Below are 17,221 nucleotides of genomic sequence, written 5' to 3'. Positions count from 1 at the left end.
TGTTCCTTTAAAAGACGACGACATCTTACACGTATTCTCACAGGGCAAACGTGTCAACGTGAAAGACGGGACGATCTGCATTGCACAGAAAAGTGTTGAGTGGTGATGCAGAGTCTCCATATCAACCCCTGCAGGCTGAGCCAGTGAGAACCCGGGGGATTCAGTCTGTGCCAGCATGCGGACCAGCTCAGGCTGTCTTGGGGGCGGGGCGGGGGAGCAGCACTACTCGGTGCGGTCATTGAGCAACATAATTAAAGCACTAAAAGTCATATTTCTCAGGTACAACAGCAGCGTTGACACAGTGCTGGAAAAACACTTACAGCCCTGTGAGACGGGACAACGGAGCAGAACCGGTTTGTTTACACCACAAAGCAAGAAACAAGGGGATAGTACGCACTGAGGCACTCTGAGCACACATTTTACATCAGCAGCTGAGAAGTAGAAGAAATTAAGACATAAATCTGATGTGCACAGGGGGAGATGTAATTCGCAGAGCTCTATAGGAAGTTATATCCTTCTTAATGTGCTCTCCAAGGGCCCCCTGCAGTAAAACGCATTCCCCGAGGGTTTCATTAAGCAAAGTAAATTAATAAAATTGGCTTGTTTGTTTACAGATCTGGCCTGTAAATTCACATTAAAGTAGAGGGAAAAACCCTGAATGCAGTACCACAAACTAGTTCTACTGAAAGTCAATGTGTGTTATGTGATCGCTGCACACATGCTGATTATACCTGAGATCCGAGCGGAGCCTCCTCTGATGTACAGGGGCGGAGCCTGGAAGGCGTAGACGACATCATTGTCAGCTATGCTGGTCAGATCGTCCTCATCGAAGAAGGAGCGCTGGAAGCCTGTGGAGTACACCTCCGTCAGGATCACCTGGAGACGAACACACACACACACACACACACACACACACACACACACACACACACACACACACACACACACACACACACACACACACACACACACACACACACACACACACACACACACACACACACACACGTTAGATCGCATAATGCTGTGGGGGTGAACTTTGAACCCACTTGATGGAGCACCATTCCTTTGCACTGTTATTCCCTCTAATCTCAGAGCTTAATGTATTTCAGCCGAGTGAAAAATCAACCAATGGCATGCAAGGAAAGGTCAGAATAAGATCCACAAATCACTGTAATCACACTCATGTGAAAGCCGAGGAGCGCCATGCTGCTCCGTTATAGTTGCGGCTTCAAATAGGGAAACCTAAGTGGAACCCGGGTCCACGCAGAGTATTTCATCCTGCTTTACGTTACCTGGTCTGGGGAAATCTTCCCCTCGTCAGCCGCCATCCTCCTCAGGCAGGCCACGGAGCCGAACAGAGGCACAGCCAGCCCGACCCGCAGGTACCGCTGTCCTTTGGTGCTGAACACCAGAATCACGCACAGCGACCTGCCGCAGATCGGAGAAACGCAGTCAGGGACGGCGGGAAATAGAACGACCTCTATTTAGACTGCTGTGCCATTTTCTACCGCAGCCTCCTCTACGGCCCCGGGAAGGGACAAAAGAAGACTTTCATGAATAAATCAATACACTTTAACATTAATAATAGATCATTAGGACTTATTTTTATGTGCCAAATAATGGAATCTCTATTGCATTTTTAAAAACAGGGAGCGCTTGGCTCTGAGGCAGCGCTGACATGAGCAGGGTGCTGGGACATAATGGCTTTTTGAATAACGGTCCACTGAGGAGCCCGATCAGGTACCTGTGGAAGTCTGTAGCTGGAGGCATAGTAGGACATATGAGATGTCACATGGAGAAACTGATTGTTTTAATGTAAAAATGAAGACATTTGCACATGTGCAGTAACCACATGGTCAGAAAAATGGGTCCATGAATTAGAAAATGTTGACCAAAGTCATTTGGCGAGTTCTTGAGCGCTAAGCGGTGAGGAGTCAGAGTGATAGCGTTGGATGTCACGCAGGTTCCTGCGAATACAGAGGACGTCCAGCAGCAGGACAGGTGACTGAACTCAGGATTACACGCTACTCTGCAGCCGCGGCGGATGTTTTCTACCTTCACAATGTGTGCACTCTAAGACATAAAGAATAAATACACAATCAAGGTCTATGCAGTCTGTCACATGTCAGCAGTTCACCTCCAAACTGGTTCTGGTTTAGCTGCTCGGCCCCTCAACTAAAGCGGAGCAAATAGATGGACTTGCAATCTAAGGGACGGGTTTCCAACCTTTTTTGCCCTGTGGACCATTTTGCTATTAACAGCAAAAAATAACAATACTAAAGAGAGACTGAAACGCTGCATTTCTTTGTAGGTAAATATAGATATGCTTCAAACAGACTTCATGTACCAGTGCATCGTGTTGGGGGTATAATTGTTGCAGCAGTTATAATTGGTCCAGTACGGGATGTTCAGAGACCCGGTACCGGTCCACAGCCCGGGGCTTGGGAACCTCTGATTTAAGGAAACTAGTTGGTTTATATTCTACAAGCGTATCAGAAATATATTTTGGCCCCATAAAGTGATTTATAAACTAGCAGCAAGTCTTTGAAGAACTGTTCTGGGACTAACTGGAAGCCAGTTTAAACACGAGTTCTACATAATTCTAGTGGTTCTTGTCGGGCACAATTATTGTTAAATCTGACACCAACGTGTTGACTCCTGTTTCACTCATTTGTGTGCAGAACAGGAAAAAGTACAGTACAGTGATTGGCTGCACTAATCAAGCCTCAGCTCAATGAGGTGTCCCCAATTTATGCCAATTAGATGTTTCATACCAGCATGGATAAAACAAGACACTGTAACTCGGTAGAGGAGACTGGATTCTACTGGTCACAGCATCAATTTGAGATGCAGTTGATGACAATATTCTTGACTTACCACCCTGATTGTTTCCATATTTACAGCCCGAACGTGTTCACTCGTTTGATTAATGGCCCGTGTCACGTTCACACAGCAGGCTTTACATCAAGTGTAAACAAAATCATCCGACATGCAAAGAGCAGGCGGCTGCCAGTGGACAGAGCCCAGCGTCTGGATCGCTGGGCAAAGAGAATGTTTGCTAACAAACAATATGTGTTTGCGGCTTACAGACGTGATCTTGCTAGGAGTGAGCTGAACTCTTCACACAGAGAGATGCGTTAAAAAATTTTTTTTCAAAGACAATCCATCTGTTCTGTCCTCTTTTTATCCCTCAGAAGTGTTTTCTCTCACCCGGTCTGCCACACAGTAAGAAGAGAGGACGCTAACTAAATACTCACTTGGCTCGCTGTCAGAACAAAGCTCCTAAAAAACTTTTTTTCCCAAATTAGAAGGGAGGCTGGCTCAACTTGGGGAATTATTTCAAAAGACTAAAAAGTTTAAAAAAAAGGAAGGAAATAACTAGCTAGAAGAAACCCTGGCAAACCTTCAAATAGGGATCAGCACACCTCTGTCAGTCAACCACAGGACAGGGTAGCATGCAGGTGCTGCGCTCATTTAGAAAACTACATTTTTGCCTCGAAAGCTCTTGAGTAGCATCCCTTTGGTCGATTATTGGGCACTCCTTTAGCTTAGTGTAGCACAAAGACTGGAAAAAGGGGGAAACAGCGAGCCTGTCCAAAAGGTAACGAAATGTACCGACCAGCACTTCTGGTCAGTTTAGTTTAGAGCCAGTGAACTTTAGCCTGAGGGGTCAAACTCGGGTTGAGGAATAGAGCAGCAGAAACCTGTAAAAGCTGAAAACGTCAGGATCTCCTGAACAGGCCGACCCCTGTTGGTGACCTGACACGGGGGCTGACTGGGAGGCTGACTGGGTGTTGTGATGCAAAGTTCAATAGGACATTGTTCCTCAGTGCTGAGAGTGTTTTCCATCAGCTTTTCCTTCTTGATACCAGAGGTCCTACTGTCTATAATGCACGAACAAAGCCGGGTGTTGTCCGGACTGTTTTCCTATTTTAATCCCTTTTTAAACGCCTCAAGCTTAAAGAAATGGTTCCACGTTTTCTTCCTTGAACACAGATAAATGATACTGCTCTCACATGTGTACAGTAAATATGAATCTACGGCTAGCAGTCGGTTGACTTAGCGTAGCATTGAGACTGGAGACATGGGGATTATTGCTCTGTCCTAAAGGAACAAAATCTGTCAACCAGCACCACTTAAACTCACTACTTAACACGTCACATGTTGTTTGTCTAATTCATTCAAAAGTCGAAGGTTAAAAAACAAATTGCAGTATTACAGAACGCAGTAACTTTAAGCTAGCTGTTTCCACTCTTTGTGCTAAGCTAACTGTTTCATCATTTCTATTCTTTGTGCTCAGCTAACTGGCTGCTGGCTGTAGCCTTATCGTTAATAGACAGATTCCTGTTTGTGTCTTATGTGAAACTAAAAGGCAACGTTGACGTTATTTTGTCACGTCAGTCGTTAGTAAAGTCAGTCACGTGAGTCTGAGTCACGTTAACGTGGTTTTGTTGCCTGAACCTAACTTCCTGTATAATACCCTTTTAGTATATTTTTGAAAAGACACTATGCATGTATCGAGCGTATATTGACACGCCACTCCTGACACGTCCGAAACTGAGGCTAGTGGAGCACCTCGAGCGCCAAGAACGCTGACCAAGCATCTGTATGTTGAGAGAGAACGTGTGGATTGAAAACAGCCGTGCTCACCTGGTCTGGCGAAGAGGAATTGGGAGTGAGATGCAGAGGAACGGGTCAAAGGTGTTGCTCTGCTTCATACAGTGGGGGCATGTCAGTGAAGATCTGAGAGGAACAAAAAGCACACATTTACATTAGTCTTAAAAACACCCAACGACTTCCAAACTAATCTCAAAGTCCTCCTGATCAAGTCTGGCAGGAGAGGACACCGTTTAATCTCGTTACCCAAGTGAACGACACGGTCAAAAATGAACACGCAGAACCTCTTGATCTGATTGTGAGAACCTCTAAAGATGAGTGATGTAACTGGTGAGAATTGAGAAAGACGAGCGGGTGTAGGGGGGGTAAGTAGTAGAACCCCCCCCCCCCCCCCCCCCCCCCGGGCTACAAAGGGGAACCAGCACAGCAGCGGTTTCCATCTTGTTGCATCACTCTCAGCAGCGCTGCTAACGCTGCCGTTACGCTGACGCCGGATCCCAAGCAGAGAGAAGTGCAGCGCTTTCCTAAGTGACGGCCTTTCCTCCTCTGAACACAGAACACTGACCAGATGTGTGCAGCGGTGATTTCCTATTACAATAGTTTTCCTTTCACTCCCTTTGTTCATAATGAAGACTCCTTTCAATGAATCCCACTCGGTTTCACAGGGTTAGCTAATTATCTGAACAATGAGTCAGCGCGCCCACTGAAGTTAATGGACTGATTGCCGGAAGTGATTTTGTAATGTCCTGCAACCTAATTAAATCTTTTGTCCAGCATTTAGAGTTGATCCGTGCAGGATTTCCTGGATAAGACTTTCTGTAAATACCGAATAATTAAGTGAATCTTGAAGCGGGGCCTTCGATCGACCTCTTTGATTACATGAATGAGAAGCATCAGTGTGTGTAGACGGTAAATACTCTGTACGCAAGGTGAAATGTAAATAAAGCTATCTACATCGAAACCAGTGCTACACAAAGAGAGGTACTTATACCTCAAACGGTATTTCTAAAGTTGACAGAGGATACGTGGAAAGATTGTGTAGTAGCTCAACTAATTTGAAAGAAATAGAAATAAGATATGACGAAATTAAAAAAATACATCCACATATTTAGTCAACACGTGAACACTGTGAGTCTAATCAGTTAGCTAGAACTGATAGAAGTAACAGAAACACTGTACTTAACAGTTAGCTAAACATAAAGTATAAATGTGTAATAATGTATAAAACATGTAGTAGAACGAACACAAACTTGACCAGACCAACCTAAACACTGACCCTTAAATTGTAACAATATCCACTTTTATCTAGTTGATAGTTTTCTATAACATGAAGTCAAAAATGGTTGGGATCCACTGATCTTCAGGCTCAATCAATCCTCAGTAGATGTTTTTTCAGGGGTGTTAAAGTTGTGCATGGAAGCTCCTACGTTTTCATTTTCAAACCAGCTGGAAAAAATATTTAGTGCAAAAAGGGAATAAAAAAAAAGATTGGGTAGGGAATAGAAATGATTATGACAGAGAGAGAGCGAGAGCAACGTCTCTATCCACATTAAAACGCTGTGGTGTGACTGTGAGTAACTGTATCAGAGTGATGGATGGGGCTGCTGTCTGCTCAGGTAAAACATGTTCCCCAGACACGTTATACCTAAAAAAACAAGCAGAAAGGTCATTGAGGAGATAGCACTACAGTAGCAGTGAAATCTCTCACCATCAATGGATTTCAATCGAATATTCTAACTAAAGATCTATGGGAGAACAGATGTCTGTAGGTCCATGTCAGAATGACGGGGTGCAGTGCTAACGGCACTACTCGCAATTACTTTTTCATTTCATTTCTTTTATCATCGGCATGGCGGACATAAATCTGCAACTGCGCGCGGTGAAATAACTTCAAATGTGACAGGTTTGATTCCGCGGCTCCACTGTGACACTGTTGAAAGCACGCTGCTGCTGCACATAAAGTGAAAATAGACTTGTGTGAAGCTCAACCCAGCAGCAATAAAGCACAGAGAGTGTGAGTACTCTGGGACACTTAAATCTCACATAAAGAAAAATCACGTTTTCTACATCACGGCGGGCATGTATCTCGGTTAAATCAAGAAAGTGAATTGATTAATTTCAAAACGGCAAAGTGTCTTTTGGAGTCATAAACCATGAATTAAAAACACTCCTCATCCTCTCCCTGCTTCTCATAACTCCCCAAGCGTATGTGTGTTGAATCTTTACAACCTCCACACGACATCCTACCATGGGGGGAAAAAATCAAGCCAGAGACGAAACCCATCAAATGTGTTCTCCTTATAGGACGGCACCTGACGGACCCGGGCGGGGGAGGAGGCGGGGGAGTGAATACAGCTCTGTTCAAGCAGGCCCAGCTGACACTGGCTCTTAGTGGATCTCTCCCTCTTGGCAGAGCAGAATGGCCGCCCTACGGATGTCTTGTTCTCGCCAGGAAACAGTGAGGGTTCCTGCACTCCATGCATACAAATCACACTCAGCCTGCACTAAAACATAGATGTGGCCCCGCACCGCTCCGAAACACTTAAAAAGAGAGGAAAAGGAGCAGAGGACGAGGTGATATTCTGGTGATGCTCTAATGGAGGAAGCGTGCAAAAGGTTGAGAGGTATGTATGCCGCCGTCTGGAATGCAGCCATGCTGAAGAGACCCCGAGCTGGATGCTTTTGCACTACAACACACTGCTGGAGCTTTGGATCTTCCCCGGGTAACGCAGGTATCTATAGCTAATTGATTTTCTCTGCTAAGAGAGGCAATTAAAAAGAAAACGTCTCAATAGGATCAAATTAAATAGACTGGCAGCTAATTCTTCTCACTGAGCCCGGCAGCTCTGCTCTGTCGGGGGATGAACGTTATAGTTAATTCACCACGCCGACGTTCCGAAATAGGGAAAGGCATAAACCTTAATGTGTGCCTCATTCACTCACTGAAATATGACTTCACACACATCATAAGCAGACCCATTGCTGGGCCTGCGAGCTCTGATTCGGAGACGGGAGCGTCTCTCAAGAGAAGGTGGCGCGGTGGTAAGACGAGCCGCGCCGAAACTGCACCGCGTTCGTAATCTGAAACGCTCGGCTGCCCGTCAATCGGCCTCACTGTGATGAACGCTAGTGCGACAGAAAGACATTTTCACCGCAGTCTCCGCCGACTGCCGCAGCCAGAGATGCCAAGTCTTTCATGTGATTTAAGATGTGCTTCCTTGATCAGAGAGGGTGAAGAGCAATAGAAGTACAACTCAGGAGAGAGCTCTGATGTTGATCGGCTCCAGAGTCTGACGACAGATAACATAAATTAAGATCAAACAAGTCTTGGGCTTGGGCCTGCTCGGGCAGTGATGTAACGGTGACAAACCGTGCTATTACAAGGATAATTCTCCGGTCCGTCAACTCGGGACGTTGGATCGCATCGGACACTGCATTGTGAAGCGCTACACGGGCAGCGGTGGGGCCTCGGGAGACTCCGAGGAAAAGAGAGCGACAGGAGCCAGGAAGTATTTGTTCAAAGTCCAATTCCAGCAGTGAGAACGTGTTCATCTCCATTTAAACCCTCTCAGCCCCGTGATGCGGGCTTCTTTTGCATCGTTAAGATGGACTCCGACTGTACGCTTACTGTAGACGTTAAGAGTCCCTCTGTAAAGTTTGTGTTTTATGTAGATGTTCCAGCTCACTCTGCCTGGCTAGCACAGTGTTTGAGTGGGTGAGAGGAACAAATTCTGGCTGCCGAGGCTGCTGCTTCCTGTCTAGACACACCCGAGGTGTCAGCAGCTGAAACATTTGACAAGGAGGAGGGTGGCAATTAAGAGATGTGCTCTGACAGATGCATCACTGGCAGTCACAGAGAGATGCCGATTTTGAGAGGAGCTGATGGTACCGACAAACGAGACATTAGCAGTTCAGTCTGGACGGACTGCTTTTAAAAAAATGTATTAATCCAACATAGATGAGATTCTGGATGGATCAGAGGTTTATGGATGGAGTCCAGATGGTGTTGGGCTTCTGCATGAGCATCACGAGCTGGAGACAGAAGATACAGCTGACTGGTGAGAGTGAAGACAGACCTGAACGAATGAAAGAGCGCAGTCTCAAAACATCACTGCAAAAAGCTGTGAGTCATTAACCGCAGAGTAAATATCTTTTTACATGACCGCAGTAAATCTGCAGTGCAAACTTGGGAATGTTTTCTTGGCCCAGACCAACACTTGGAATTGGCACATGGATGAGTTGGCCATGTCGACGTCTGAATGACACTCCTCTCCCTTTGGGGCCACAGCTGACAGGTGTACATATCATGTCCTCTTCCTCCTGAGGATGACTGACTGATGGGAGTCATGAGGACATCCAGCTGCATTAGAAATGTTGATTATACAGAAGAGGGTGGAAAGCTTTACATTACCACACTTGTCACCAGTAAACCAGTAAATTAAAATAAACTCTTTGTGATCCAAAATACACCAGACACATTCACAACCCCAATCACAGCACTCTGAATAAGTACTGGTACCGGGGCAGTTTTAGTATCACTACTCCTGCTTGTTAATTACTGTGCACATTCACCGTGCTAGCAGCCAGGCATCCGTGTCTCAGAGGACCTCCGTGTAAAAGACATAATGACATCTGCATTACGTCAGCTGTATCCAACAATTACGTCTCATTCTATGTAAGCCCGGTGGACTGTGTGATGTGCACCTGTGTCTACGATGATATTTCAGTTACTGTTGCGACACTGGTCAAGCTTTCTGTTCATGCAGAATACACGTATGCAGAAAAGCATCCCCAGCAGTTCAACATCAAAGACATGTTAAATAAAGAAACAGCATTGAGCTGTTATTGCAGCGTACAGCTAGTTAAGTCCTAGTGTTACAATAAGGATACATGTTATTTCATTCTAACATAACCTTGTTTAGCTGCTTAGCTCATACTTGGACAATTAGATTAATGCTTTATTGCTGGCATTCTTTACAAAGTATGTTTACCCTTTAAAGGAGAAAGGCTTTTAGGATGATGACGGTGTCACTGGAGTGTAAACTCCCCCAGATGTTAGAGCAGAACAGAGTTATGTTAGCCTACGTTCTGATACCGTAGCATCCAGGACCGGCTCCCTGACAACGGGGAAATCATAGAAATCATAGAAATAGAACGGACAGTGAGCTGTTTTCTGTGGTCAGCGGTCAGCGGGGCAATAACGTGTCGTCGCCGCCCGAGAGACAACTAGCCAGATGTGCGCTAGTTAGCTCGCTAGCTTGCTCATGCCACCATGCTTTAATGCGACACTTGTTACAGAAAAATGAGCCGAACAAAGCATTACTTTGTTACTATCACGTTCACTAAAGCCCCATGCACAATGCCTCAAAGACTGAGAGCCCTGCTGTGCTTACTGTTGCAAAGTTATGTAGCTATGATTATACAATCACTGTTCAGGGGAGGAGTTTAGCGTCACCAAGACTTAAGAGGCCTTTAGATTTGTTGTGGACGTATTTGTGGAATTCATTGCTGGCAGGCGTGTGTGTGTGTGTGTGTGTGTGTGTGTATGTTAAGAGAGGAGACTCACTTGTACTGTGCCTGGAAATGTTCCTGGACAAAGCTGTGCTGGACTCCAGGCTGCTGGGACGGGTCAGGAAATAGCAGCTCCTCCGCTCCACCGGGGCCCTGCAGCACAGAGGAGGCCACCCATCAACACACCGCTGTCACACGCTCACATTCTTTAGAGATCCATCAAAGGTTAGCTGGTTGTCATCACTGGCAGAGGGAACTCATATTGTACTGTGTGGCAGCGCAACAATAAATATGGAGGCCTCACAGAGGCTCCCGTAGCTTGCAGCGTTCGCACATTCTTGCTTTTCCATGGCAATAAAAGTGATATTCAAAAGCACTGACCGAAACACAACCCTGTCTCTACTCTTTCATCTACTCACCCACAACAGAGACAAAGCTGGCCTTAGATGAAGATAAAAGAAGAGAAGAAAAAGAAAAAAACAGAATAATCACTGAAAGGAAAGGTAGCAAATGAGTGGGATGGGGCACACAAGGGTGTCTCACTATCACCGCTATGCGTTAACAACTTTGTGCAGAACGATGAATCTTTATTTAACGACTTATATAATGCAGTTTTACATATAATATCATTTGTTACACTTGGTAATAATGATATCCAACTACACGTATCTTATCCTCCGACTCGTGAATACAGTATGCAAAATGTATATTGTTGTTCGATAGCGACTCAATGGGCTAATTAAAGGAAAAATTCGGGATCCTTTAGATAAGGAGATTAATACTACTCTCAGGATTAAACAAAGAACATATAATGTATGATGTATAATGTGGACAGAGCCAGGCTGAAGTGGTATCAGCCTTTTTATTTAGCTCTCCGCGAGAAAGCAAAGAAGTGTATTTCCTAAAAGGTTAAACATTCTCATTCATTTGTGGAAGGGGTTGGTGCCGAGGGCCAAATCTGAAAGTGCTTACAGTTACAATAAGCTGTCACACTGAATCGGTTATCTCTGTACAGTATCCACTCTATTTCACGCCTCACCAGCCGAGCAAAACGTGCTGAAAAACATTCCTTCAGTCACCAAGTGGTTCTGCTTAAAAGGCCATCGTGCGCCACCACAAGCACCGCGTTAGCGTTTCTCTGCTCGCGCGATAACCCACCACAATGGCCGGGGGTGCAAAAGTCAGGTACTTGAGAATGCATTAAGTCATCGTATCGCTTCAGCCGTGCTTTTACACCTGGCCGCGGTGCAAAGCGGAAATGCGCTCTCTCCGATCCGTCTCTGTGTTGACACACCGCTCGCTCTCTGTTTGCTCTTTCTGAGTTTCTAGCTCCTGGTCCCATACTGGCTGCCACCGTTCCCAGGCTGGCAGCTCGACCATGACCTCCGCTCACAAACAGAGCTGAAAGGAGGTTTAGAATTTCTAAAATGGAGAGGGAAGTGGAGGCCGTGCGTGAGTGTGTGTGTGTGTGTGTGTGTGTGTGTGTGTGTGTGTGTGTGTGTGTGTGTGTGTGTGTATGTGTGTGTGTGTGTGTGTGGGTGTGTGCGCGCATCTGAGACATCAGTGTGAGGCAGAGACAGGCAAAGAGACGGGAGGGTCCTTTTCAGTTCACCACCGTTTCAAATCCGGAGTCTATTCTTCTGAGAGCATTTGAGCTTCGCAAAGGCCGAGCGCGAGACTGAAACCTGACCTTCCTGCTGCACCGCGCTCCAACAGGCTCGTACAATGGCAAACGTCTACCCCCCCACTCTCTCTCACCCTTTGCATGGACTGCAGGGGTTCTCTCCCACAAAACGCTGAAACTGTCAAAACCCAGCTGATCATAGTCTCGCTGCTTCAGATAAACCACGCAACGTATAGCGTTAGAAATCCCTTCAGAGGTTAGGAGTGCCGAGCTTTTCTTCTTTTTTTTTATCTCATGCCCATCATCAGGCTCTGCACTTCACTCTCCCTCTTTTTGTCCCCTCCACATTCTTGGGAACGGATTCCATTGCTATCATCATGTGGAGATAACACAGCAACATTGAGGCCTTATCACTTCTGTGAAACCCACGGCCGGCTCTGACATTTCAAGAGACTGCGAGGTGTCGGCCGTGTGTCGACAGCAGCTGTGGAGGAAGTGGACATTTAAGCGCGGGGAGAAAGTGAAGCACGTTACATGCACACAAAGACATCTGATGAAGCCCGCATCATTCTAAATGATCATGGCCAGAAAGCAAAACCAAATTGAACTGGAGATGCTATCTTTGAAATTGGTTGTCAGAGAAATATGCCAACTTTGAGCTGATAAAACATGCGACTAAGCAGGCAGACAAGGAGTCTGAGATGTTATTTTTAGAGTCGGGTCTGACCGGTAGACGGCTACCACGAGGGAGAGGAAAAATGGGAAAAGCATCGGGTGTGACGTTTCATGTTGTACCAGTACACACCAGTGTTCTTCTTCTAATACCTATTGTACAGTGCACACACACACACACCGGAGCATAGCCGTAGCTTTTTCTGGTTTATTTATTGGCACTTAAACTTAAACTCGTCTTCCCTCATTATCCCCGAATTTTGTGATGAGTCGGCGCTCTTTCGAGGTACTGGGGCACCTTTTAGCAGTGACGGTCCCCCTTTGGGACTTGTGGGTAGAGCTGTGATGTAGACAGCTTCTTTTCTTCTTTCCAACTTGTCACAAACTTGCTCAAAGTATCGTAACAATTGAGGGAAGACGAGCCGAGTTAAAGTGCCAATAAATATGTTTTATTTGAAATAAACAAAGATAACCATTTTAAAGAAAGACGAGCGTGAGGCGTTGTCGTGCGCAGCATCAGTAATGTGGGAAATGTGCGGTCGTAGACGGCAAAATGACAAACCAAACTAAAAAAAAACAAAAGAGCAGACAGAGAGGAAAATAAATGGGTCAGGCTTTAACTGTGGGAGCACGTCAAGTGGGTTTAACAACAGCATTCCACAACGTTGTAAATTACACAGCATCTAATCAAACACTTTAGCGTCATTAATCTCCGTCACCGTACCTGCACTCACTAGAGCCAAGTGGGCCCTCCTTCCCTGCTGCTTGTGTTACTCCGCCATGCAGAAAAAGCAAGAACATAAACAAGCAATATTCAGAGGTCAACTCCGCCCCCTTCTCTTAAACTGGCGGGGACACCGGAGAGCTCTGTGTGTCACGGTTCCATCAGACAGACATGACCGATGTGTTTACGTTGAGATAACAACCGCTAATGAATGACTGCAGCCTCCTGAAGAAGGCGATGTGTTTAACTCAGAGACGCACACTACAAACTTATTCTTCAATGTCTCGTTTGCGGCAGAAGTTGCTGCTCGGGGCTAAAAGTTTAATGGCAGAGCAGAGAAAATATCCTAAAAAGGAAAACAGATCCGCATTGTTGGACGGACGAACCACGGCAACTCACGTCGGAAAAGGTAACACGGAGAAATACGAACCCCGAAAAATGTGCAACTGCTAAAATCTAAGATATGCAAAGCCAGAGAATTGTCTACCTCCGCTTAATCCATAAGCCTCAATGCCAGGAGGGCCGTGTGCCGGTGCCCGAGGAGCAAGGAGAAAACGAAAACTCAAATCCCTCACCCCCCCGGCACCTCCACGTGCTGTAATTGATTTGTGGGATTTAGATAAATGACAGAGATACGGCATGCGACTGAGTGGTGGGCTGGAGCCGGGTGTCAGCGGGAGGCCGGAGTTCACCGCCTCGGATCTTTTACTGCTAGACACGAGGAGCACACTGTTGTGCAGCTCGCTGCTGAGAATCAGACAGCTGGCTCAAGAGCGTCATCCAAACAATAAACCGTACCAGCTGACATGAATTGATGCTTTTCTTATTGACAAAGATGGCTTCCTCCTCAAAATACAGGTATATGGATTATTTTGGAATACACAAGTACCCACAGTGAGACCAATGTTTTAAAAAAGAAATTTGGCAGCCATGGAAACAGCACTGCATCTTCTCATCCTGCATGTCAGCCGTGAGGATGCAAACACAGATGAGCAGCTCACAACCACGCCTCAGGTAAATCCAGCGCTGTGGTGGTCATCTGCACTTCAGCATCAAAGCCCCCAAAAAAATCACACAGATTAACGGCACGCTCCGTCCCATCGGGGAGGCTTTCAATTATTCACCCCCAAAAAATGTGTCTGCGAGCGGTTTTATCTCGGTGAGTAGACCCGCTGTAGAGGAACTCAGGGCACTCTCACTTCACTGTGGTGGAAATCCAGGAAATGCGCCCCCCCCCCATCCTCACAGACCACCTGTCTCGTCCTGATGGGTTTTCAGGGTGGTGGGGGAAATAGATAGTAAATGGAGGGGGGGGCAAGTAATGGCCCTGATGTGAATAATTTAAACAAGCTGTGGAAACACATAGGGATGGACGTGCAGCTGCTGAAGAAAGCACTATAGCGGAGTGATTGAGAACACGACCCAACAGCACCTAAAACCCCCGTGGTGGTCGTAACAGAGAGACTAGGAGATGTGGGCCAGGTGTGCAGACTGTGTGTGTGTGTGCATATCAATATGGACAGATGGGGTAGAGTGAGAGAAAAGAGAGCATTATTGAGTAACTGAAAGTCAAAGTAGTCCACACAGCTGACATACGGAGCGTTAATAAATAATGGACAGTCTCCTTCACCAGCGCCTCCTGTTGTGTGCGGACCTCTCTATAAATAGCCCCGGTGATACAGACGATGGAAGCTTTTTTTCTCTCTGACCCCCATTATTCCCCGCGGGCGATCACTCCGGGTGGGGGTGCTATTTTGTATGGACATGCAAAGTGCCCCAGACATTGGCGCATGGACTGAAACTGAACTCGGGGGTTGTAACTGAACGACTGCTGCGTGCACGGAAGCTGTAAAGTATGCAGCGTTCATCTCTATAATGCCGTCAGATCTTTAATTTTGCTTTATATATTTCCACCACGGTAGACGGATTACTTTGGCATTACATCACCATCCGTAAAACCATCTGGCTGATTCCCTGTGAGCAGGCCGATGAAACCAGATTCCCTTCTGGCTCCGTGGATCCTGTCCTCTGACCTCCCTGTGCCAGGCTACGGCATAACAACATGATTCATTTCTCCCCGAAGTGATCAATAGAGAGTCAAGTTTGTTAACAGAGCAACAGTGAGATGCCGAGCAGACGAGGTCGCGTTGGATTCACTTTTAAAGACCGTCCTTGAAATGTTTCAGTTTCTAAAGCCGCCTCACTGAATCGCTACACGGGCAGTTTTTAGCCGATGCCGGCGGTCGCGACGATAATGGACGGCAATGTCAGACTACAGATACATCAATGACTGTTGGGCGGATGCTATGACATTTTGTACAGACATTCATGGTCCCCAGAAGACGAATCCTACGGACTCTGGTGATCCTCTGTCTCGTCCACAAGTTACCATAAAGTTGACATTTTGGGTTCTTAGTGACTTAGTGTCTTGACAGTGATGGAAGGTATTGAGAATTTACAATTTGGGGTTCAGTGTCTCGCTTAGAGACGCTTGGTGGTGAAGAGGAGTCAAACCACCAATGCTGCTTTGTTGTTCAGCCACAGTCCTTACTAATCTTCCAATCATTTATTTTTGTGCTTTCAGAATGGACGTGCTGCTTCTCTAAAAAGACAAGGTTGAACAACAAATGTATTGGTTTCAAAATCTGAAGTCTGAAGTGCCTGTAAAAGTTGAAAATGATGGTTCTATACTGGTATCCTGGAGGCTGTTGCATCCTGTTTATCATGTCGGGCCAGTCACAACCTTGAATCCTGCGCCCTGGAGGAGAGACGTGCAAAGAGAAAGACATTGTGGAGACGGGCTGTATGCTGCTCGTCTGGTGGGACGAACCCAATGACGAGAGAGCACAGGCCTCAAAATTAGGAGAAAGGAAAGAGACAGAGTGGGGAGACTGTGATGGATCAGACAGACACGGTGACAGGAACAAACACAAGAGGAAGCAGAGATGGGGAGGAGGGAGGCTCTGTTCCTGTGGCTTAAAATGTCTTGATGCACTGTCAACACACACTGTCTGACTGACAGTGTGGTTTAACAAGCAACCTCACAGAGAAAGTGTATGAACATTGCAAACATGTTTTTGTTTGGGGTGTGATGTGAATGAGTCACATTTTGAAAGCAGGAGATGGGCCGAGTGACGACTGAATGTGACGTGGAGAAGACCTAAAGTCCTTTGCTAAGCACCCAAATAATCTGACCTAGGAGTCATTTTCACCTCTTAATGTTTCTACTGTATTCATGCCAAATTGTCTTTTCTCAAGTTGCAGTTCTCCTCTATGTCTGTTCAAAGTGTCATCATTTCATCCTGTTCGCAGAGGTCACAGAGGAACCAGAATCGCGACCGTCCTCAATGTGAGCGGTCTGCAGCGATGTCAGCAAACCACCTGACTCGTCTCAGAACACGGACCTCGTATGTTAACCACGCTCTGCGAGTGTGATTGTTTTTGTTGCCGTGTCCAAACCAAACCAATGTGTTTATAATTAAATGACTCACTATAGAGCACAATGTTGTTCATAAATCTAGCTTCTTATTAGCGATATCTTTGAGCCCTACAATAACGTATTCCAACATTTTAACAGATCCAGTGGAGCCAATCACTGCTCACTGATGCCATGTTTATCTGCCTCTCGGCCGCATCCCTGCATTAAAACACAGACACACACTGTTCAAACAGCTTCTCTTAAAAAAAAAGAACAAACTTGGAAGAAAAGTCGTTGAAAACTACTGTAGCGCCGGCACATTTTACTGGTGAATACGGCTTTGGGAGACGTCTCTGAAGAAGATTTATCCCACCTTCAAGAGAGCAGCAGGAGAAGCTGAGGGGGAAATTAATTCTAATGAAGGCGGGTCGGCCTCCTGAGCTGATGAGGTTTATTATCGCCCTCCTGCTTCTGCGGCTGACGACCGTGGCGACGCAGACGAGGATGAAAACACTACACACATCAATCAGCAGAGACACACAGGAGCCTCTGGTACCTGCCATGGAGTCTTAATGACCCTTACAATCAACAATAAATAGGCTCACATACAGCGATGGAGTTCAAAGGCACAATAATGCAGGAATACAAACTT

The 17,221-nt window shown here is 46.1% G+C and overlaps 1 protein-coding gene across 1 annotated transcript in view; it reads right to left on the bottom strand.

The window, feature by feature from the left end:
- Nucleotides 1-17,221, bottom strand: part of usp43b (ubiquitin specific peptidase 43b) — a gene marked incomplete at both ends in the record, with an annotated part of 52,931 nt that overhangs the window by 23,385 nt on the left and 12,325 nt on the right. The window contains 4 exons of the mRNA XM_079177266.1: nt 732-876; nt 1,296-1,431; nt 4,654-4,746; nt 10,187-10,284. Of these exons, the coding sequence (XP_079033392.1) occupies nt 732-876; nt 1,296-1,431; nt 4,654-4,746; nt 10,187-10,284 (472 nt within the window). The remainder of the gene's footprint in view (nt 1-731; nt 877-1,295; nt 1,432-4,653; nt 4,747-10,186; nt 10,285-17,221) is intronic.

Source organism: Pholis gunnellus, assembly GCF_910591455.1.
Source record: "Pholis gunnellus genome assembly, chromosome: 17".
Taxonomy (NCBI): domain Eukaryota; kingdom Metazoa; phylum Chordata; class Actinopteri; order Perciformes; family Pholidae; genus Pholis; species Pholis gunnellus.
The sequence above is the reverse complement of the archived record's forward strand: the minus strand, read 5'-3'. Positions and strand labels throughout refer to the sequence as shown.